The sequence below is a fragment of the Echeneis naucrates genome, chromosome 4 (genome assembly GCF_900963305.1).
Source record: "Echeneis naucrates chromosome 4, fEcheNa1.1, whole genome shotgun sequence".
Lineage (NCBI taxonomy): Eukaryota > Metazoa > Chordata > Actinopteri > Carangiformes > Echeneidae > Echeneis > Echeneis naucrates.
Genome location: NC_042514.1, coordinates 17,860,275 through 17,883,802, shown reverse-complemented (window position 1 = coordinate 17,883,802; position 23,528 = coordinate 17,860,275). Strand labels below are relative to the sequence as shown.

The 23,528-nt window shown below is 38.9% G+C and overlaps 2 protein-coding genes across 12 annotated transcripts in view; one reads left to right on the top strand and one right to left on the bottom strand.

Moving 5' to 3' along the window:
• dock7 (dedicator of cytokinesis 7) overlaps window positions 1–23,528 on the top strand; it is a 43,933-nt gene that overhangs the window by 10,859 nt on the left and 9,546 nt on the right. For 2 of the 11 annotated variants that reach the window (XM_029500522.1, XM_029500520.1), the window contains exons 15-34: window positions 8,785–8,902; window positions 9,171–9,241; window positions 10,841–10,979; window positions 11,121–11,222; window positions 11,660–11,746; window positions 12,547–12,778; window positions 13,023–13,187; window positions 13,855–14,024; window positions 15,063–15,155; window positions 16,805–16,894; window positions 18,319–18,414; window positions 18,545–18,685; window positions 18,792–18,905; window positions 19,290–19,457; window positions 19,608–19,747; window positions 20,025–20,194; window positions 20,918–21,096; window positions 21,234–21,416; window positions 22,010–22,145; window positions 22,354–22,450. In XM_029500522.1, the coding sequence (XP_029356382.1) occupies window positions 8,785–8,902; window positions 9,171–9,241; window positions 10,841–10,979; window positions 11,121–11,222; window positions 11,660–11,746; window positions 12,547–12,778; window positions 13,023–13,187; window positions 13,855–14,024; window positions 15,063–15,155; window positions 16,805–16,894; window positions 18,319–18,414; window positions 18,545–18,685; window positions 18,792–18,905; window positions 19,290–19,457; window positions 19,608–19,747; window positions 20,025–20,194; window positions 20,918–21,096; window positions 21,234–21,416; window positions 22,010–22,145; window positions 22,354–22,450 (2,691 nt within the window). Of the gene's footprint in view, window positions 1–8,784; window positions 8,903–9,170; window positions 9,242–10,840; window positions 10,980–11,120; window positions 11,223–11,659; window positions 11,747–12,546; window positions 12,779–13,022; window positions 13,188–13,398; window positions 13,420–13,854; window positions 14,025–15,062; window positions 15,156–16,804; window positions 16,895–18,316; window positions 18,415–18,544; window positions 18,686–18,791; window positions 18,906–19,289; window positions 19,458–19,607; window positions 19,757–20,024; window positions 20,195–20,917; window positions 21,097–21,233; window positions 21,417–21,985; window positions 22,185–22,353; window positions 22,451–22,827; window positions 22,846–23,528 lie in introns of those variants that run through there. The other 9 variants (XM_029500526.1, XM_029500525.1, XM_029500524.1 and 6 more) reach the window with 7 other exon arrangements.
• angptl3 (angiopoietin-like 3) lies at window positions 775–5,141 on the bottom strand. Its single transcript, XM_029500532.1, has 7 exons — window positions 4,523–5,141; window positions 4,070–4,180; window positions 3,788–3,899; window positions 3,580–3,693; window positions 3,204–3,299; window positions 2,230–2,502; window positions 775–2,033 (listed from the first exon to the last, which is right to left on the bottom strand). Exons 1-7 carry the CDS (start codon window positions 5,048–5,050, stop codon window positions 1,849–1,851), a joined length of 1,419 nt encoding a protein of 472 aa, XP_029356392.1. The 5' UTR covers window positions 5,051–5,141; the 3' UTR covers window positions 775–1,848.

Below are 23,528 nucleotides of genomic sequence, written 5' to 3'. Positions count from 1 at the left end.
GTCCAAATATGTATGTAAAATCCATATATATATATATATATATATATATAGCGAATATGCCACATGCATTTTCAGCTGGATGCAAACTTGACTTTTGTTATAATTTAGTCAGTCATAACCCCAATCAAAAGTCACAGGGTTGACTGACACTGCGGCTCATTCACATCAGCCAATTTACTGTGTACATGTCCCATCTGAGCAAATGCTATTTTTGTCAAGGTTGCTTGAAAAGAAGTACTTATTACTAGATTGCTGTAATGTGGGTGCAGGATTTGTTCGTCTGGAGATAAGTTATTTCCTATTGTAGATGAACTAATACTAGAGCTAACAGATTCCATGCAGGCAGGAACAGACTGGGCGAAAGGCAATCAATGTTGTTTGCCGTATTCTGAACGTTTTTTTTTTTTTTTTTAATCCTCTTTGTGGGATAATATGTTTTCCGAATGCTTCATTGTTTAATATTATTGCTTTCAATATATTCTGAAGTTCTTTGAAATAATTGCTTAATGGACTTGAAGAGGCCACTGAACCTCCAGCTTTATTTATACCTACTGTATTTATAACCTTTGAGGTCCAGAGTTTTCCAACTCAGGACCTTACCTTGAATCTTGAATCTGCAGGTGTAACAGTATGGAAGCATGCAAGAGAGGTGTGAAGATAATATACCTTTAACTTGTGTTTCATATATTCACAATAATATTTTATTTGGTGTAGTTTTTAGTCATAACGTTTACTTCAGGTAAGATCAATACAACAAAAATGTCCCCTTGTCATACGGTCATTTTTAGTTTTTCTTCATAAATATGATTTATTAGAGCACATAGTTACTTGTCAGAGTGAAGTGTTAGTATGAGGACTACTTAGCTTGTTATGATGGTAGAATTGACAAGAGTCAATATGACTCAATAACATAGGAAATACATGGAAATGATGTTTTCTGACCATACTGGCATAAATCATATAATAGCATTCATTTGGTTTAAATACTTTACAGTGTAAAAACAACAACCACAAAAAAAGAAAAAACTAATGGAGCAGTATATCAGTGCGATGCAAAAGCTATGTAGCTCCCTTTTTTGTACCATATTTGACTGCTGACATTGTCCCTACATTTTAGATGCATTTCTATGAGGCTAGGGGTAAAGTATTGGGAAAAAAATTACAAGACCCCTGAAAAAAATTACCAGTATGAAAATCTTGAAATACAGGAGATGCAGTGTTTTTTTCTTTAAACTTGACATCATATTGTGCATGCGTTATGTAACAACAGGTTTGCATTTGCATATGTGTATATGTATCTCCTGGGAACATGCAAGACAGTTTTACATTACAAAGACAAAATGCACTTATAGATACACTAGAAGCTGTCATCTACATATGTATGTGTTCACTGAAAAGAAACAATGTCAGTTTTAAAATTGGGTCATAATGTCTCCCCCATAGGTTGCTCTCCAAATGCAGCACTGTGGCATTTTGCAACCAGCACTGAATCAGGTTGCTGATTATGGATCAATATGTCAATTTTGCAAGTGATTGCAGTTGTTGCATAATGACAGCTCTACTGTCCTTGCTGGATCAGACCCAATAGGTTAACGACCTATGTGGTATTTGTTGCGTCATTGTAACAGTTCAGCATTTCTGACTTCAAACAGTTTTGGCCTTTTGTTTGTTGATCACTGCCAAAATGGTGTTCTTCAGCAACCAGTTTAATGTTGCTGATTAAGTAATAATTTTGTGTCATAGACATCTATAATTGTGTTTCTTCGAATTGCATGGTTGAGTATTAGATATTTGTGATGTTTGTGAAAGATGCCTATAGTGTTGTTTAGAGGTTTTGCAATGAGGGATTCAGTTGAAGCTTCTAGCAGGCAAAGCTGGCCTCATGGAAATCTTGGTCATCTTGAGGGAATATGAGGGTCCTGGGGCAGGCCTCCAGTGAATTCCCTTCTTCCGTATGGAGCGTCCCTTTGCCCTCAGCCACAAATACTTTCCATTTAGATTTATGTCTCCACAGCCATTGAACCACCAGCCGCCTGTCAAAGGGGTCAGGACAGGAGACATCAATAACACATGCCTTGGTCCTAGCAAAATATCTCATCATCTCGTCATAAGGGTTCTTATTTCCCCAACTGGCCGTTCTTTAGGGGATTTAAAACGGCAGATGTAGTGATGTAGTGGTCATACAGATTTGTAGGAAGCCCTGCAGAATCAGCTTGTAATGCTCTTTACCTGAGTAGTTGTGAGTGCAGTTGGGATTTCGGTAGGCATCATTGTTTCTGTCTTTTGTTGAGAATCTCATGCCGGTGCTGTTGGCCATGGCGTCAGGCAGGTCCCCAGAGAAATGGCTGACATTAAGGGTGTAGGCCTCTGAGGGACCTTCGAGTGAGAAACTGTACTCTGCCCAGTGTTTCTCCTCCTTCCAGTCCTCCAAGTCAATACGTAGGATGTAAGCTCCTTGCTGTGCAAGACTGTGGATCTTCTTTAAGCCCAGCCAGAAGTCCTCTGCAGTACACATGAATAGGTTTTGATGTTGTTAAGACATTTCGTATATGGGTTAAAAAAATGGTGAACAGGAAAGTAGTTTCTCTTCTAACACAACTCGTTGTGTATTGTCTTATCAGTTTGTAATTAATCCTCAGTAGGTTTTCATTCACCCATATTTAATTGGAGAGGGTTTTGTTGAGACATTAGTTTCCCTCTTCCTGTAGTAGCACGATGCAGTCAGTGTAAGGTGTAATTATTGGGCTGGTAAATGCGAAGGAATGGTGCAACTAAAATTCATGGTTGCCGGAGACATTCCTTTGAAATGCAACAGGACTGCATTTATGAACAGCTCGGTTGAGTACTGCAGGGAAAGTTCGCCAAAACCTACTTTGTATTCAGACAATAAAGGAAGTCATACTGTCAGTTCAGGGCTGATAAGTAACAATTATTGCTTCCTAAGATGAGGTCTGCAGGAAGTACTTGCAAAACTCCCCGCTCACCCAAAACTCTGCAAGTTAAGACTGTAGTCAGCGTAAATAGTTTGTTCTCTAGTGTTATCTTTAACCTTTATTTTAAGCACATATGGCACATGTATATTTTTAAATTACAGTTAAGGAAAAAGAATAAATCCAGTTTTATATGGCTTTGGCAGTTAGTTAAGGGGGCATATTTGTAATATAATGCAAGTAAGAAAAAGAATTAAAATAAAAAGTACTCACTTTCAAGGTCGCCGAAGCCTTTCTCATATCTCTCCCATGTCTGGTCAAAATCCACTGAACCATCGATCCTGTGTTGAATGACAGTTAAACCCCGATCTACACAGTAGATCAGAAATAAATTTAAGTTTAGTTGCTTCTGTAAAAATTACACACATGTTTATGAAAGGATCATGATGCTTGCTTATCACCATAATGTCACTTCCATTTTTAAAAACCTATACTTGTGGCTATCGAGCTTGAACCTTCTGGGTTTTGTTCGTTGTTTGTTAATTAGAGACTTGCATAAATGTCACCGCTTCATCTTGTCATGGCTTACATGCAAAAAGAGCATTCTGATGCACTTATTGAGAACTTAGATCAGTTTGCTTTCACTCACCTGAGCCCATTTCACAGTAAACGTTGAACGGCTCTGATCGATTTGGTTTGATAACATAGATTCCACTGTTGACCTCTCCTTTGTTATACAACTCACTGCAGTCTGTTGGAAAGTCTGAACACATGACCATTTTTTTTTTTAAGAGACTTCTTTTTTAAGTAAATATCTTTGAATAACTGATAATGCATTAATGATTCAGTAAGTTTACCATTCGCTTCCATGCTGGTAGAATTCCCAGTCATATATTCGAATATATCAGGAGCTGCAGGGTCAGAATCCATTGCCTTATCGATTATATCTTGAAAACTGTCATAGCTGAGCTGCAAAGCAATGCAAATGAATCTGCAGTTTTAAGTTATGTTGTCACCCCTACAAAAAGCAAAATTCTTCCCCATATGCCTGAAGCAGAATTATTCTCAAACATAGCAGATGTTTGGCCTTTAAAGGTGAAATGTGATTAAATCTTTCGGAATTTATTTATTTTGTTTACCTTTTCTTCCAGGTTTTTAATCTTGATTTTCTGGTTGTCAAGTTGGTCATGTTGCTCTTTTACAGCTTGCAACAAACTAGTGATTGTTTTTTCTTGAGCTTCAATCACCTCCTGAAAATGTCATAATAGAAATGTGTATAAGATCTGACTGTAGTTGTATTTTAAAACATTTGAGAAGAACATTTGTGGAGTTAATGAATTGGAAAAAAAGGGAGGGGTTAAAACACTAATACAAGTGATAGTTCAGGAAACATTCTGTAACTAACTTTATTAGAGGAATAGATGCAGTATGGAGGTTGTTATCCAAGTTAGCAGAATCCATTAAATACATTTTGTTCCTTAGCTCATTTCAAACAAAACTTTTGGTGCAGTTTTTCTTTCCTTACTTTTTAACTTCTCATACTAACTGATGCAAACTGAACTCAGCTTGCATCTGTTTCATTAGCAGCTTACCTTGAGTGTTGTGATTTCAGTCAGCTGTTCAGCAGGGACCATACTCTGTGACAGCCCTTTCAGCCTCTCCTCGAGGCTCCCCACTTTGCTCTGAAGCTGTGTACGCTCCTGCAGGATGTTGTTGATCTTAGTGTTGATTTCCAGAGACAAGTTTCTGATTTCCTCATTGTTGGCTTTCAAAAAATTGGTAGTCTTCTTCAGCTCCTCCTCTTCCTCCTTGATCTCTGACGTGACCACAGAGAGCTGGTAAAAAGAGCGGTCAAAAATGTTCAGCTTTTGAAAGATGTCATTGATTTGGGCCTTGGTCTTGTGGACAAACTCCCGTAAACTCTGACCCAGCTGAAGGAGGCCGTTGGCAAGTAAGCGAACATCGTCCAGCATGGCAAAGCGAGACTTTGCCTCCATGGGGTGTGGTTCTGTGATTAAAGCCTGGGAAGGCATGGTGGTTTGCGTTTCTCTACCTGAGGTTTCCAATGCGACAGCAACAATGGAATAAGCAAGAAGCAGCAACACAAAAAACAGCTTCATAATGATTATCTTGTCCTTGATTATTTACTTGCAGTAATCTCCGAACACAGTGTCTCACTTCTTTTGTGTTCCTTGTGCGGCGCCCAATAGACTTTTCTCTCCCTGCCTATAACCCAGACTCACTTGATTTGACATCAGTGGGCTGCTCTGTGTTATATACCGGACTCTCAGTAGAAAAGAGGGGGGATTAGTTGATCATTAAACTCTACTATGTTTTAGCTCTTTACCCCACCTCCTCCCAAATCCCCCTCAAGCCCTCCCTCTCCCGAACAAACAAATCACAGCAGTGAACAAATGACATATACACCCCCCTCCCTCTGTTCTGCCCATTTAAGCCCAAGTCCCTCTCCATACCACACCCTACCCTATGTTGTGTTCACTCTGTGGTGCAGAGCTTTAGCTGATCAGCAGAAAGCCAACAATGGCCATCACAGGTTTTTGATGGATCATCATCTTGATCAATCTCAAACCTTATAACCCTGCACACACTTTGCTCTGATTGATAATGCTGTGTGTAATTAATGCTCTTGAATTTGATTTAGCATCCTGCTGAATCAGCCTAGCTCCAAACTCATTCTCTCGCTCCCTCTCTCTTTGTGTGGGGAGGGGAGTGGGCCTGTCATCTTTGCCAGGGTTGAGCTTCTGTGCATGAATGATGTTGGAGAGGTTGTACAGTGTGTACTCATCATCTTGGTTTTATTGCTCGGCTTGATCGTTTTTTTTTTTTTTTTTTTTTTCTCCCCCCATTCTTTCTTGTCATGCCCTGTGTTATATTTTTAATGCCAGCAGACATGAAATGGGGAATGTACACTCACAGAGCACTTTATTAGGAACACCACTAATACTAATACTGGGAAGGGCCCTTTGCTCTCAACAGAACCTCAGTTCTTTTTGGCATTCCTTGATTCTACAAGATTCCACAACAATGTGGTTCATTTTGACATTATTCCATCACATAGTGTTTGCAGATTTGGCACATGAGCATTTTATGTTGCAAAAAATTGCAGCATAGTTTCAGACATTCTCAAACCAGCCCATCATGTGCCAAACATTATTAAGTTTTTAACCTATTATGAGCTTTGATATGAAGATTATCTGATGCCTCTGACCTGTCTCTGTAGTATTACATGTATTGTGCTGGTGCCACATGATTAACCGATTTAATAAATCCAGAAGTTTAATCAAGTGCACAGTGACTGGCTTGCAGCTTTTTGGGAATAATTCTTGACTCCTGTTGTTAAAAAAAACAAAAAGTCTCAGACAGAATTGCAGTGTTGGTGAAATCCAGCCAGACGATGGGAGGAACTAATCAGTGAGATGACTTGATGTAGTATTCAATTAGAATGTAAATGTGACATCCCTTCTCACATAGTTTCCTACCTCTAAAACAAGAAATACAGCTTAAATGTTTCTCCCTCTGTAAGACTGAATAATTGCTATGAAGTGCAGTTGTTATCTGTTCTGAAAATTGTTGTTAATAGATGCATGTTTGCAACTTTATGGAATTTAGTAATTTTTTAAAATTGATACTTAAGTTTGCTTTTACTCAGAGGTTTATGAGTCACTTTGTTTTGCAAAGGAAAAGACTGTTACATTATTACATTCACAAAAGAGAAAATCCCTGTATGTTTGGCCTCTTGCATATAGCTACCTTTTATTTAAAATGTGTTTGCAGTCTGGCTGTTAGATTGCACCTTAAAATACCACACAGTCGTTTTAATGAGCTCAGTCTAGTCATTTGTGGTTATGGAATGGATGGCTGCTATATTTTTTTCATTTGGACGCAACCTAAAGAAGTGGATAAGAAATATTTGACCGTGGAATGAGTGAATGTGTCAGGGAAGCATGATCAGCATAAAGGTGGTAATGATATTCAGTGTCCTGCATTCCAGCACATTGGTTAGTGCTGTGGATTTACAGTGTGGGTTTAGAGTGTTAATCTAACCTGTTGGGGCCTCTTGCTCTCTCTGTGTTGAACTGTGGCATGTTTGCACCAAAGTTTGCATTTAGTTTTTAAGATAATTACTAACCTTGTTTTGAATAATTTTAGCAGTCAATAATGAATGGCAGCCTTGACTTAAAAATAAAAAATCCATGATTTAATAACCAAAACAAATACAGGTGAATATGTGCAATTTAATGTGAGTTCTCTCCAGCTTCGTCAAAGACCTATACATTAGGTGAACTGGCTGCTCTAAATTGACTGTAGAAGTTGTGCATCAGTGATCGTTTGTGTCTCTATGCACACCCTGTGGTAGGTGATTTGTCCTGGATGTACCACACCCTTACACAATGTCAGATCTAATATGTCTCTCCATATTTTTTTTAACTCTGACATTTTGGGCTGATGTTGACAACATCTGTGAAGAATTTATAGCAAATGGAACCATGAGTAATCACTTATAGAAAGTTAGTTCTATAAGTTTGCCTGGACACACCCAGTTTTGAATAGAATTTACATGCTCCTCTCAGGACTGTCCAATATTAGAAACTATAATATGTAGTATTAGAAAGGTTTACATGGCAGATTTTTTTTTTTCCTCGCAATTTTCCATTCTTTCTCGGCTTGCTCTTAATTACTAAAAATTTACTTTCTCTCAAGGCCTTTTGGAGAAAACATTATCCTGTTCTGTATTGAGAGTCAGTAAGTAATGACTTACATTGGCATTGACAGTCTATTGATACTTCCTTTTGTGCTTAAAAGTGGTATTTTAGCTCTGTCACAATGAAATGAACTTAGGGTCTATTTTAGTTCAAGTTCAACAACCCCCTTTGAAACAGTGATTAAAATTGTAGGAAAAGCTAGACAGAGTGGATCAAAACAACAAATTATAATCATCAGACAAGAGAGATTCCCACGGTTTCTTGTCAGTTGTGGTTCCAGCTGTGGTCTCTGTGGGACCATCTCCCACAGACTCAATTACGTCATTGTGGTTTGTCAGCTGATCCAGGGTTACATTACACTTCTCTTTCTTGAGCCGCCTCCTCGTTCCCAACTATGCAGTAACTAGTGTTTTCAGCATCTGTACACCTGTGACCAACAGGTACAACAAAGTTAATATCTTTGAATTGTCAAGTTGGGTATCAGATTTTGCTGAGGCAACTTACAATTGCAAAGTACAATTGATGCAGTATAATTTAAATTACACTGCACAGTTACACATATATCACTCAAAACATCTAGACCTGTCAAGTTTGTGCTACAGTATCAAGAACAGAAGCTTGACAAAATTGTGTCTTTAATATATCTATCTCTCTATTCTGTGATTGAAAAGTAAAACAAAAAAACATCACAACACGTTCTTTAGCCATCAAACTCTTCCCATCCATTCCCACCTGCTCTAAAATGTGGAGTTTGTTTTTTTCCATGGTTATGGCCCAGCCTCCAGTATTTACCAATCAGAGTATGGTTTACCTACCATGGTGGCATTGCCCTTTAAAAAGACCAGTTCATGAAATCTGATGTAACAAGGTATCTAGGTCAAGCAAAATGGTTTAGTTATGAGTAAGGGTCAAGGTTGAAGTTACACATAGTAAAGTAAATGGCCATTGTAATTGACTTACCTTTTTTATGTGACTTTTTTTTTTTTTTTGTTAACTCTTTTTCTGAAATATAGTGTTGTTATTCAATTTACGTATTTAAGAGCTACTTTTCAGACCTATCTTCTCTGATCTTAAATTCACCATGTGCCTCCTTGTCTGTGTTTGTGTCTGTCAACGCACATGTTTTTCAGGAATCTTCTCTATGTGAACCCCCAGAGTCTTAACTTTGCCAACCGTCAAGGCTCTGCCCGCAACATCACAGTGAAAGTGCAATTTATGAATGGAGAGGATCCAAACAATGCAATGCCGGTACGCCATGATGCAATGCTCTAAGATAAAACCATTTCCACTTTTGAATGTGGAAAGTCTTAATTGTTTGCGTTACTATGTTCGAAGCTGAGGGCTTTTACCACCATATGTTTTATAATGATCAATATGGTGAGAAAAACTACGATACAATGCTACGTTATTCTACAGCTGTGTGCAGGCAAATGTGCATATTAAGCAGGAGTCATAATTGATGGTAAAATGACTTCAATGTCAATGAATGTCAGTTTTTTCTTTATTATTCCCTTAGGTGATATTTGGAAAATCCAGCTGTGCAGATTTCTCTAAAGAGGCGTACACTGCTGTAGTGTACCATAACAGGTATGATTTTCTTCTCTTTAAAGTCTGTATAGCATTTTCTAGCCTACCCACAATCAAAAATCAACTAGAACATTAAAGAAATTAGTCAGTTAGAAATTTGATATATAAAAAGTGTCATACAAACATATTCTACCTTCTGACTACTAAACATCTATAATGTAGATACCATACAATTATGATTTGCATATCCAAGCAGTGCTATGTTAATTCAATTACCTGAATGCTTAGCCATAATTAAGCTCACAGATGTCCCATGTTCGTGCACCTCCAATACCCTACCTTTGATAATATTCATTAATGAAATCATTTAGTCAACCTTCTGGATATTGTCACGTGGTGTCCTTGGCACAAGTTTCTTCCAGGTGTACATATAAGTTTAGGGGTCTCTAATATTTTATCACCACTATTAGGTTTTTACGACACCCAGTGGTTTGTCATTTGTCAGCCAGGGGTCAAACATTCAAGGCCAAAATTAATCAACCTGTGAATAATGTACCACTGTGACAAGGACTAACATGGATCAGGACCTCATACTTGGCCTGCATAAGTGCTTACAGTTAATTGTCAATTGCAGTCACTGGTTCACTCAGAAATGGCACAATATTTCGCCAGTCAACCCTTAAGAGGCAAATGAGAGGAGAATTAATGGCATTTCTCTCTTTAATCAGATATGTTTTGCATATCTGGAATGCTTCTATAATTTTTCTTGTAGCTGCTCTTGGATTTAATGCTGGTAGCGAATTATTCCTGCTGTGATGTAGTTCCTTCTGAAGTATTCCTTTTTTGGTCCAGGATTATATTTGTTCCCATGAGACATTAGTGTTTTTCTCCAACCCTCCTTTTAAACAGTTTTGCTTATTTCCAGTCTACAGCCAATCCTAGCGGTTTTGTTGGCCTGCAGTAGTTGTAGGTTGTTTGTTTCTGGGCATTGGCTTTTAAACAAAGTTTCCCCCTGTGGGAATACAAAGAATTCCACTGAAGTGAGTTACGAAGTGTTACATAATTCATTTCTTTTCATAGCACCACTATAAACCTGTGCCTTTAGACAAATATTCCCATATAATGAGTGGAATTGGCTGGAATTGGAAAATATTTCCAGCTGAGCCCATTCTTTGTCATTCCCAGCACAGGCTGTATGAATGTTTTCTGGGAAAGCCATGGGGTCTATAATCATGAGTGACTTATTATCCATAAAAATAATGAAAAAAAAAAAAAAAAAACCCACACACACATACAGCGTTAGAAACGGTAGTATTTAGGGGGTGCTCTCCCGATTGAAAAACTGTTTCACACAGGTAGCCTTGATGGGGAAAAAAACAAGACTTCAAACATAATTGCGACCTGTTACCTAATAACAGAAAAGTCATCTGTCTTTTTGGCTATGTAGTGTTTTTAATAGTGGCAGATCCATCATCAAGGTGGATATAATGACCACATCCAGGTTTAAACAGAATGGCATTGTGATGGAATCCTGAACATTTTTAATCATCCAGTCAATGTAGTGTAGTTTGGTTATTTTGCTTTCATAATCTTTCAATTTATTGAATGAAACCAGCTTGCACCACTTTGTCTCATATCATTGTTATTAATCGTCATCAGATCACCTGACTTTCACGATGAGGTCAAAATCAAGTTGCCTGCTTCCCTGTCGGACCACCACCACATTCTCTTCACCTTTTACCATGTGAGCTGCCAGCAGAAGCAGAACACACCTCTGGAGACCCCTGTTGGATACACGGTAGGCAACAGGACACAGACAAATGCACATGTGTGCATTCAAAACTTTGAGAGCACAATAGTGAATTTTATAAAATGAATAATTTGTTGTTCTTTGTCCTCAGTATTTTATTTAAATCTGCTTTATCGTCTGTCTCTTTAGTGGATCCCCATGTTACAGAATGGGCGTCTACGGACTGGTCACTTCTGTCTTCCTGTGTCTCTGGAGAAACCACCACAGTCCTACTCAGTTCTCTCCCCAGATGTAAGACAGCTAATTAAAGATACAAGTGATAGTATATGAATGGCTTAGTGATTAAAGAAATACAATTATAGAAAAGATCTTAAGGGGCAGTTATAACATACTTGTCTAAGTTTTGCTTCTTTATAACTTCTTCAGTCTTTGCTTGAAAGGGGACCGTTGCGCCAAAGGAAACCTGAGGGAATATTCTGTACTGAAATAGAATATCACATAGCCTTTCAGTGCCTTCTGTAATATATCAAGGGAATAGCAATTTCATCAGTGCTATTTGTTACCTCTTTGTTTGAATTTTTGAAGAGTAGAAAAGGCTTTGGAGAAGACTTCAAACCTTATGATAAGTTAAATCAATGTCTAACGATGTCCAAATCTTCTCATTATTTTCAAAATATATATTTTTTTCCAGTGCAGTACAGATTTAACAAAGTGTTACTGTTTTTCAGGTTCCTCTCCCAGGGATGAAGTGGGTGGATAATCATCGAGGAGTTTTTAATGTTGAAGTGGTGGCTGTTTCAACCATCCACACACAGGTGACAGCAGTGCAGTCACTGACCTTACTGACTATATTTTTGGGGATTAATTCCCATCATACTGTTTACTCTTTGTTCTTTCATTTTGACATCAATAGTTATTATTTGAGTTGAGGGGAAGTGCTGATAGATTATTTATTTTTATAATTTTTTTTTCACTTTTTATTGTAATATTAGCTGCCAAAAAATTTATTTCACAAGCATTACACACACACAAACATTTTAAATTGCATTTAAAGTTAAGAGAAACAACCGCACTGTGTTTTCACAGCTAGACAGGAATTCTCTTCCAACATCAGTTAATTGTGGGTGAGGCTCACCACACCAGTTATTTACTGAGGTCTACTCCATCTCTGTGTCGGCTTTGGTGTGGAGGGCTTGACTGTGGTCCCCAGGAGCCTAACTGGGGCTAATGTGCTCATAAATCACTGCTCCTGGTGCAGATTAGACTTGTTGGGCTCTTACTGTGTTCTTGTGGTAATGTTCGTTTTGGGGTTTCCACGCTGTGAGCCAGCTCACTGGTTACAGATGAGCAGATTCAAGCTTACTTTCGTTTGTTGACTCCCTTACCCTTTTTTTTCTAACTTGAACATTTTGTATGTTTTCTAAACCTGGTCACTATTTTTGTGTTCTCCTCTTTTTGCCATCTGTCTTTGTCATCTTTCCTTTTTTATTTCTTGCTCTCTTCTGTTCTTTTACCCTCTGTCCCTGCATTCCTTTCATTTTTTCCAAACTGTTTTCCACCATCTTATCTGCCTTTCTGCCCCCATCCTTCTCCCCCCAATTCCTTCCCTCTATAGGACCAGTACCTGGATAAGTTCTTTGCTCTAGTACATGCTCTGGATGAGCACATGTTCCCAGTCAGGATAGGAGATATGCGAATAATGGAGAACAACCTGGAGACTGAGCTTAAGTCCAGCATTGCAGCTCTCAACTCTTCTCAGCTGGAGCCAGTGGTTCGATTTCTGCATCTCCTGCTCGACAAGTTGGTGTTGCTTGTTGTAAGGCCACCAGTCATTGCTGGGCAGATAGGTATGCTGCTGGTCACCTTTTCAAAAGAAAAAAAGCTTTCCTGGTATAAACTTTATATTTTGGTGGAAAAGATCATAAGCATAAACGCTCACTGTTTATACTAAGAATGTATGGACTTTTTTTGTGTGCGTCCTTCTGTTCACATGCATACTGTGACTTAAAACGTATATCCTCCGCTGTTAGAACGTGTTTGCATTTCCACACGTGCCATTTTGATTTTGTGTGTTTTTTGTTTATGTTTTAGTGAATTTGGGCCAGGCATCGTTCGAGGTTATGGCCTCCATAGTCAACCGGCTACACAAGTACCTGGACACCAGCCAGGACATGCATGGCCGCAACAGCCTGTTATCCTCCTACATCCACTATGTCTTCCGCCTGCCCAGCACCGACCCCAACTCACCATCTCCAGGTATTTAATACAGTTAATTTTCTCACGTTTTCCTTTGTTCTGTATCTGCTCTTCTATTTGCTTCGTTTTAATTTAACCTCATCCTACCCCCAACTCACCTCACTGGGTCTTTGATCAAACCTTCCCACCATAATTTTTTCTTCTCCTATTTCTTTTTATCTTTTCCTTTTTTCCTCCCACATCCATTTTGTCTTCTGCCTGCCCAACACAGACCTCAACTCATCCTTAACAGGTAGCTATAGTCCACGCTGTTCATCTTCCACACTGTGTGTCCATGGTCCACACTGTGTGTAAAATTGTTTATTCTTTTGAATTAAAATTCAGGTTCCATTTTTTTATATTTGGTAGAAGACACCAGTTCCTGCAGATTATCTGTATTAGCTCATAAAACTAAAGCTCCACTGTCAAGACAGATTGTTTGTGCCATGTCTGTTTATTAATTCTGAAATTATATATTATTACTTAATTACAAACAAATACATTTATTTTCACTAAAAACAATGTGAAGTTTTGCGTGCAGCTCTTTCCTAACAGGTGGGGATTGAGTGGATTTTAGCATGTTTGGCAGTTCAAATGAAATTGTCATGTCAGTGGACCTAAAATTTCTTTTTAGGGGTAGATTAATTGCACTCATCCAACTTGTCCCATTTATCTTCCATTCTCCCAGGCCCGGGAGGGTTGGGAGGGTCAGTTCACTATGCCACCATGGCTCGCTCAGCTGTTCGACCAGCCAGCCTCAACCTCAACCGCTCCCGTAGCCTTAGCAACAGTAACCCTGACATATCTGGTACGCCCACCTCTCCTGACGATGAGGTCCGTTCCATCATTGGCAGCAAGGTGAGGTTGTTGTATGGCTTATTACCTAAGTAAGATGATATACTTGAGCATGCACTGTTGTTAATTGTAGTATCTACTTTAATTCAGTACATTAGGAAGGATATCGATTTTCTGTTAAAGCAAAAGTGAGACACTGAAACTCAAAATCTTAGATGTGCAGCTTTCATTGATTTGTAGTGCATTGTAGACATGCCCATGTTAAGTGTCTGGGATGAATCTATAGTTCCTAAGCCATATCAGGGTAGAAACGTTCCATGTGACCCAGGAGACTGTTTGATCAATATGTAAACTGTATAGCCAGTGTTTAAACATAAGCCTGGACATCTTATCTCTGAATGCTCTAATGGCAACCTGACACACACACGGGCACGCAATACTTATTCTGTGAAGGTTGTCAAAGGTGTATGAGAAGTTTAGATAATAGTCTCATCAGTAAAGATGCTTTGTAATGAGATGCAACAGCACATTATTTCACTTGTCATATATATTTTTTTTACAGTCATTACCAGTAGTGTAGTCTTTTCAGTTTGGGCCAGAGTAACCTTTTTATTTGATGTTATTTATCTGTTGTCATACATTTTGTCTGGTGTAATTTTTAATCTGCCATCTCAAACATTTTGTTTTAATTAACCTGAAATGCCCCTTAGCAGTGAGTGAATCATGAAATGTGCATTTCTAATGGTCTTGCTGCACTGTGAACGATGATATGAGGATGCAGCCCCTGTTTGATGAGTGTTCCCTTTGCTGCTAATATTTAACTAAACCATTCTTTCTCTTGCCTGTGAGTGAGGAGAAGTTATTCCTTATACAGAACGAGAAAGGGATAGAGAAAACCTATGTGCTTTGCTCCACTGTGGTAATGTGTTAGATGTGTAATGTACTGACAGCTAACTTTTTTGGCCCTTGGCATCTTCCAGCTGTCCTGACCTATAAACCTCTATAACCTGTCATTATTCCTTCCCTCCTCCTTCCCCCGTGCTGCTCGCTTATTCCCTTGCTTCCTGCCTGCCTTGTGTCCTTTGACCTTGGCACACCTAGGGCTTAGACCGCTCCAACTCGTGGGTGCACACCATGGGCTGTAAGAGTGCCCCCTGGGGATCCAGCCCTGGGTCCGCTCCAGAAACCATGCAGGTGGTTTTATGAATGCCCCGTCCTCCACTTTGCCTCACTACAGAAAGACCTCACCCTATTCATGTTGGGGGATACTGGGATATTTGGAGTTTTGGTGAATTTGTGTATTGACAGGAAGGTGACTGTTTGGGCCTTATCCCTCTTGACAGTTTTATTTTTCTGTTGTCTTGTTTTTTTTTTTTTGTTTTTTTTTTAATCTGTTATTCAACATTTTGTTAAGATGCCTGCAGTCACATGACTGACAAGTAGCATCAATTCTTGCTGTTTCTCTCCAATTAGAGAGTACTTGACTATTTGCAAAATGAATGGTGTAGTGCAAGGACATCAAAGACCAAAACTTCAGAATATTGCAGTATTCTGGCAAACTTACAATCACAAACCTTCCATGATCCCATACATGGGAGACACAGCCGCCTCCATGACCCTCTGTTTTTCATGATAGTGTCTCAGGTGTCATCCCTCTTTACTAATCACACCTAACACCTCTCTTTTTCTCAGTATTTGCAGGAAAGATGCATATTCTAAATCCAGTTATTGCTATTCCAGATTTTACTCAATATCAGAGTTATCCATGGTTGCAATTTCGTGGAGATTATCAGCCTCTCTTTCTTTTCAAGTCAAGCTTACCTGCTGCTTTTGGAGTTCACATCAGGATGTTACTGCTAAAACCAAAAACTAAGATTCTGTCTGTGAATGTCACAGAGGATGTTTTGAGTGGTAGAGAAAAAGGGTAGTGTTAGAAATCATCTTCATTAGCAGAGTAGATTTTTTTCCACCCTCAGTCTTATTTTATCTTTAATGTTCTTTTCCCATTGACACAGTTATTCACTCTCACTGCTTTAATCCCATAGTCCCTTATTCTCAGCTAGTATCCCTGCATGACTTTCTACTAACCTTACATAGCACTTACATTGTCACTTGAGCATGGTGCATCTGTGAGTGTGAATGTTTGTCTCTGTGTGAGGCTTTTGTCAGCTTCACTTTCCATATTCATGTGACGTCATGTCCTCTGTCACTTTAAGTTGTCATGACATAAACCTTTGCTAGTTAATGATTTACCCATTTTAATATTACTAATAGGAAACCAGAATCAAATTATTATGGTGTATTAGAAAATCACAGCTAGATTAAATGTGCTTACATTGATAGTGTGCATACATTATTTGTTGTTATGTGCAATATCTTAGTTAACCTTCCAATAATAACTCCTGATATATTGTGGGACAGCCTTTCCTCACACTGTTTTACTTTTCAGAAGTAACGTATTGACCTTGTGGGATGCAGAATGGTACATCATTAAGTAATGGCTGTAACGTCAAGGAAAATAAATCCATTTTGTGTCATCATCTGTTCTCATGGCTTTTTATGCAGCCATTTTGCATCTCTTGTCAAGGAACTGAAACTCTACCGATATACCTAACTGTTCTAGACTATGAATAGGACACGTAGATTTGTGGCCCTGTCCTGTGTCTAATTGTTCTATGTCTTCATGTGTGACAAGTATGTGCAAGCAATCATTAAAAGTGTGTCTGTATGTGTGTGACCCAGCAGACGCATTACTCTGTGTGCCGAGAGATAAGGTGCAGCCACACGCTCTTGTTGCTCCTCCACTAACCTTGTTGTCACCGTTCCATTCATCCCACCCATAGGCCATGGAGCGCTGTGGCAATCGCATGTCTTCGCACACTGAGAGCGCCAGTTTCTTGCAAACTTTAACAGGACGGTTGCCCACAAAAAAGGTAGAGCCACTTGCACTGGGGGAGGAGCCAACGCCGCCCGCCTCTCTATTCGCCTCCTCACCTGTCTTGTCTGTGGATGTGTGCTTCTGGACTCATTGATGTTGTATTTGGTGGTTGTGGAATTGTGTCGAATGCTGAATGCCAATGATCTGCCTCTTGTTTTGAATGTATTAAGGAGTTTTTATGTGAATATTGGGTTTTAGTCTGACTAACTCTGACTGTGTGTTACACAAAGTTGGAGCAACTTAGTCTGGGAAGTCTTCATTCACTGGGCACCCTTAACTCAGTCAGAGAGTCTTGGGGTTTTTAATTGCCTGTAAATCAGATGCCTTGGCAGAGATATTGTACCCACAATTCAAACAGGTGGCTAATGTAAGCTATTTAGCCATGAAAATATGATTCTTAATAGTTCCCTAATATTAAAACTAAAAAAAAAAATTCATTTGTGGTTTGCTCAGTTGTTTGTACTGTGCAATATTCTGTTGTTAATACTGACTACTTTGGAAAAGTAGAAAGGATGTTTCTAGTAAGCACATCATAAACCTGCAGAAGATTAATGAAATGTATGCAAACAGTATTTACATAATATACAGATATAACATGTGGGGTGTCAGGTCCTGCCTCTATCCAATGTTTTTATTATTCACAAGATTAAGGAAGACTTGCCAGACCGGAATAGAGTCATTTTGTTAGCAAGACTGTGTTGGTTGCTGGCTCTGCATAATGTTCATGATGCATAATACTTATAGGAAATGACAAAGATTTTATTTATTTATTTATTTATTTTCATTTTATGCATAAAATGAATTTCTCTCCATGCAAAAAAGAAAAACAACCCAAACAAACAGCATATTAACAATAGGACCATAAGCATGGTAGCACTGCATTTCTTTCTCCCTGTGCAAAAAGAGAAATGATTGCACATAATTGAGAATTGTAGATATAAACACATGCAAACAAATACTCTGTAATTGTTTACATTTTTAAGCATTTTTAACCTGAATGGTAACTGTTAACAAAACCTTTTGTCTGAAATCAAAATGTCAGAGGTTCAGAAGCTATACTAGTCTACATTGTTTGTCCACATAGAGAAAGTTAGTATTGGTACAGTTTTGGGTTCCAATTTGATACCCTTCACAAATTTAAGTTGGCACCAGAGAATTCTTTTAAAGTATCACGTCACTTAACATTATACCTCTATAGCTAGTCAGGCTTTATTTTTAATACCCATTTAGTAACTATATTTTGTAACTCAGCTTCAGTATATACAATATTTATCCTTAGTTATATTTTAAGGGATGTTAGAGACTGGATATTATTCTGTAGCCTCACATTCTTTTTGTCTGGCTCTATTGCTTTCTGTTTCCCTCTCCTATTCCCTCCCTCTCCTCCTGGTTGTCTCTGTCTTGTACCTTCCTACTCAGCTCTTCCATGAGGAGTTGGCCCTCCAGTGGGTGGTCAGCAGTGGCAGTGTAAGAGAGGGTGCTCTCCAGCAGGCCTGGTTTTTCTTTGAACTCATGGTAGGAAACAATCTTGACACTGAAAACATTATTGTGTCCCTTTCAGTCATCACAAGAGATTTCTTTTTCAGTGAAATACAATGCTTTGTTTTTTGTTTTTTTTTTGTTCCAATTAACAACTTGACCACAGGTAAAGAGCATTATCCACCACCTTTACTTCACTGACCGCTTAGAGTCACCCAGGAAGAACCGTTTCCCTGAACGCTTTATGGATGACATTACTGCCCTGGTCAGCACGATTGCTGGTGATATTGTCTCTCGCTTCCAGAAGGTAACAAATGACTCATTGTGTTTTGTGGTTATTTGATTTTATATAACAAAGTAAAGCAGAAATCAAGTTCTGACTACCTTTTAAGATGTGTTTCTAATTCAATCAGGACTTGGAGCTTGTGGAGAGACTAAACACTAGTCTAGCCTTCTTTCTCAATGACTTGCTGTCTGTCATGGACCGAGGTTTTGTCTTTACTCTCATCAGGGCATACTGGAAACAGGTACATTGCCTATTTTATTTTTCTCAGTTAATATGTCAAAGTTTTAAAACTGTTTCTATGATACACAAACACTGCATAAATATTAGCATGATCAGTGTGAGAAGGTATGTGTAAAATTTAATTATCCCTCAGCACTACCTAAGTGTCTGAATAACTTTCAGCAACTCTTAAATGAGCAAAAAAAAACTTACCACTCCTCTAAAGGAAATCTGGGTCTTTTCTTATTTTTTATTGGATGCCTCTGTCTGCAATCATCCTGATTGTCTTTGCTCTAGTTTGTGATATTTGAGAATTGGACAGCACCTACCCTGTCTTTATTTATTAGGATGTATTTCACAGAGCTTTTTCAAATATATACATCAATGAATTATTTCTTCTCTTCAGGTGTCCACAAAGCTTTACACTCTGCAGAACCCAACACTAGAGTCTTTGAGGCTTGATTTCTTGAGAATCGTATGTAGCCACGAACACTACGTCACCCTCAATCTGCCTTGCAGCCTGCTAACACCACCTGCCTCACCCTCCCCTTCTGTGTCTTCAGCGACTTCACAGGTCAGATGGACAGGAGATTGTACTTTGTCTCATCAGATCATTATTTGTACCCAACATGACAATTCTCTGAAACATAACAGAAGATGGGCTGAAATATTGTATATGGTGTCTGTGATTTTTCTTTTTAACATTCTCTCTTGTTTTACACAGAGTTCTGGGTTCTCCACTCATGTCCAAGATCAGAAGATAGCCAACATGTTTGAGCTGTCTGTCCCCTTCAGGGAACAACATTATCTGGCCGGATTGGTACTGTCTGAATTGTCTGTAATACTGGACCCAGAAAATGAGGGGTTAGTATTGTTTGGATGCATATTTCACACACTTCTGAAGAAGTATAATTGATATGAGTTTTAGGGTCAGAACTATACTTTTATCTGTGATCAAGAAATAGGGATACTACTATCAAACTACCAAACACTATTGAGAAAGGAAGGGACTTAAGGCAAACATGTTGAACAGGCATGGGAGTGAGTTACGGTTGTTTTTAGCCTTTGTCCTTTACCCACTTGAAATGAAGTACCTGACCTATGTGCTTTGTTTCTTTTTCACGTCAACATTTTACTACAGAATGTTTGGCCTACATAAGAAAGTGGTGAGTGTCGTTCATAACCTCTTGTCCAGCCACGACTCTGACCCCCGCTACGCTGATCCTGAGGTCAAGGCCCGAGTCGCCATGCTTTACCTGCCTTTAATTGGTATTGTGATGGAAACACTACCACAGCTCCATGATTTTACAGGTGAAGATTTTACAGGCGACTTTAAGCATACAATAACTCAAACTGTATTTTTTTTTTTTTTTTTTGTTTGTTTGTTTTTTTTCCTGGCTGGTGTTTTGCCCCTCAGTCATGACAGCAGTTCTTTCCCCTCACTTTTATTTAGACAGCGAGGCATGCAATATTGTGGTGCACAGATCAGCAACAGGGCAGACAGAGCTTTCCCTCTCTAATGTCAAGTGGCAACTATTACAGGTGTAAAATTGCATTGTGACCTCAAGTAATTTGGAATCTGACAAATTATCATTTGGCCTCTGAAGGATTTTGCACCCTACCAGAACATAAGAGTTAATAAATAATCTCAGTTCATCTGTAATATCTTTTTCTCTCTCTCAACTACCTACGCTAAGCCTAGAACTCTTTAAATGACTCTTCATAAGTTAATATTAGCAGTAGTTCCACTATAGGTTAAAGCCAGAGATGGTCAAGGTAATTTTATAGCATATGGTCAGAATAAAATTAGTCTTTCCTGGAAAGTTCCTGTTTAACTAATATTAACAGAGATGTAGTACCTTCTCATGCTCAGTGCAGACAGTATAAAGGCAAATAGAGTCATGCCAAATTATTGTCATATTCATATGTAGTGAAGTCCGTCTAAGAAGTTGATTCTGTCATTCTTGTGTTTTATCTTCAGTGCCATTTGTTTTGATCAGGTTTGTTTTCTTTTTTAATGTTTTTTCTGAATAGAGTCCCATAACCAGTGGGGTCGGCCTGGTGGGCCACAGGGGGTAGCAGTGGGCAGCAGTGCAGAAGAGGCAGAGGGAGAGGGGAATAGTATGATCAGCCAAACTGTCGCAATGGCAATAGCCGGCACATCCACACCCTCTCCAATGTCCAGACCAAGCAGCTTCCTGCTCAACTCGCAGGTAAGTCACCCTTTGTGAAATGTTGTGATATACAGTTGTCTACAGTGAATACAACATACATGGTAATTGATGTATACTTTTCTAGAAAAGGGCTGCTGTTCATTTTCTTCTTGATTCCTCCTGATCCATTTCTCAAGGCGAGTCGGCAGCATGGAAGCTTCTCGGCCGAGTCAAGTCGTAGCCTTCTCATCTGTCTGCTGTGGGTGCTGAAAAACGCTGATGAACTGGTGCTACAGAAGTGGTTCACCGACCTCTCAGTGTCCCAGCTAAACCGCCTCCTGGACCTTCTCTACCTCTGTGTGTCTTGCTTTGAATACAAGGTAAAATTAACTGTGTATATACTCAACACCTAATTAGTGTATTTTCAAAGAAATAGGGAAACCCTTAGGCTTATGTAATATTTAACACTACTGGTTGGATCATATTTAAATTGGTATTGTTCAACATATATTTTGGCCAACACACAGGGCACGCAACCAGCAAAAGTTATTTAAAAGTTGGAAACTTTAAAAGTTATTTAAATTTTACATGTTTCAAACATAACTGAATGATTTGCATTGAACTTTTGTATGTGTATATCAGCTCTTTTAATGACAATGGGTACTGCTTCGTAATCCATTTTCTAAGTCTTTGGTCATGCAGGTACTTTGAGGTTTATATGCTTTGGCTGCTGATTGTGGGGATAAAACAATTTAAGTATGCTACTTTCTCTGTGTTAACTTGTTACGTAATCAGTAGTCCTAGCTCTTCCTGCTGTGCTTTTTCATGCTTGCCCATTATATGCTTATGCTACTAACCTGCTTTGCTTGCCGTTGTTGTGCTGCAAATAATTCCCTGCTGTGTGTGTATGTGTTCTCTGTCCACTCATCCTCTGCCTCATGCATACAAGGCCCATGTTGTATTCACCATGCAGGGGAAGAAGGCTTTCGAAAGAATGAACAGCCTGACCTTTAAGAAGTCCAAAGACATGAAGGCTAAGCTGGAAGAAGCCATACTAGGCAGCATTGGGGCCAGACAGGAGATGGTGCGACGCAGCCGTGGACAGTTAGGTGAGGGCACATGTTCAGACCTGCCTTACAGACATTCAGGTACTATGTCTGTGAGCAGACAGACAAATGCAAAACCTAACTATGTGATTTACATGCACAGAAATAGACAATCACAAAGTTCTGCTATTCACACATACATATTTCTGTGCACATGCAACCTCTTCCAACACCAACAAAATAAATAACCCATTCTTCCTGCAACATGTAGAGCGGAGTCCATCAGGCAGTGCTTTTGGCAGTCAGGAGAACCTTCGATGGAGGAAGGACATGACCCACTGGAGACAAAACAGCGAAAAGATGGACAAGTGCGTTCCTTTTCAATGCTTAACTTCCCTTTCTGTCCTACTATTTTACATACTATTAGACACCTGAGCTGATTCTGCTGTGAAACTGTGTTCTGCAGGTTTTTGCTCTCTGAAGAAAAATCATGAACTGTACCCATTCATTTTCTATTCCAGTTGCAATGAACAGAAACATACTTATTACTAATTTCCATGTTTGCCCAGCAACTATAGTGATCTCTGTGTGTGGTATGTGTTTTTGTGATGATGCCAAAAATGTATGTGGTTTAAAATATTATTTTCTATTATATAATAGAAAATGTAATTAGTTAAGTTCATCCCAAGCCTTTATTTTTTGTTAATTTCCATTTGTTCTCTCATGTTGCTCTGTGTTTATGTAGGAGTCACAGATCAGTCAGGTATCGTATGTCCTGCATTTGCTGTGTGCTCCTTTGAATTCCCTTCTGCTTTAGTTCCTCGTTTATGGAGTACTCTCATGCATGTGGGAATTTTGAAAGTTCAAATGGATAAAAATGTAATTTATTAGTCTGTATTACATTCACTCTTAATGAACTTAGCTTTGATTGAGTCATGGAAATGATTTCCTAATTCATTTCGGGTGAGGCGCAGTAATGATCTCGCCACTGATGCAGCAACATTATAAATTATTTTTTTCTCCATTCTAACTCCGTAAGTTCACACATGCATACAAATACACCAACAGAGACGCTCTGATCCACGTTCTGACCCTTGAATCTCCCCCGTCCTATCAGTTCCTCTGTCCTGGTAACAATGTCTGTCTCAGGGTTGGTAGTGGTTGCAGTGGGTCTGTTTTGGCTTTTTAACCATTGTGCTTGTTTTGGGGTTCTGACTTGTGTGTCTCCCTGGGTTCCTTTAGAGCGCAAAAAAGACACAAAAAAAAATTCTAGCAGTAGCTATGGATTATGTGTTCTTTGAATAATATAGAGATATTAAGACACAATAAAACTAAAACCCTGCCTAGACATTTTAGAACAGTTGCTTTCACTTAAATGGTGACATGGTATCTTGGACCTCTCACTAGATGAGCAACATTTAGCCCCTGTTCCACTTATTGTCCACC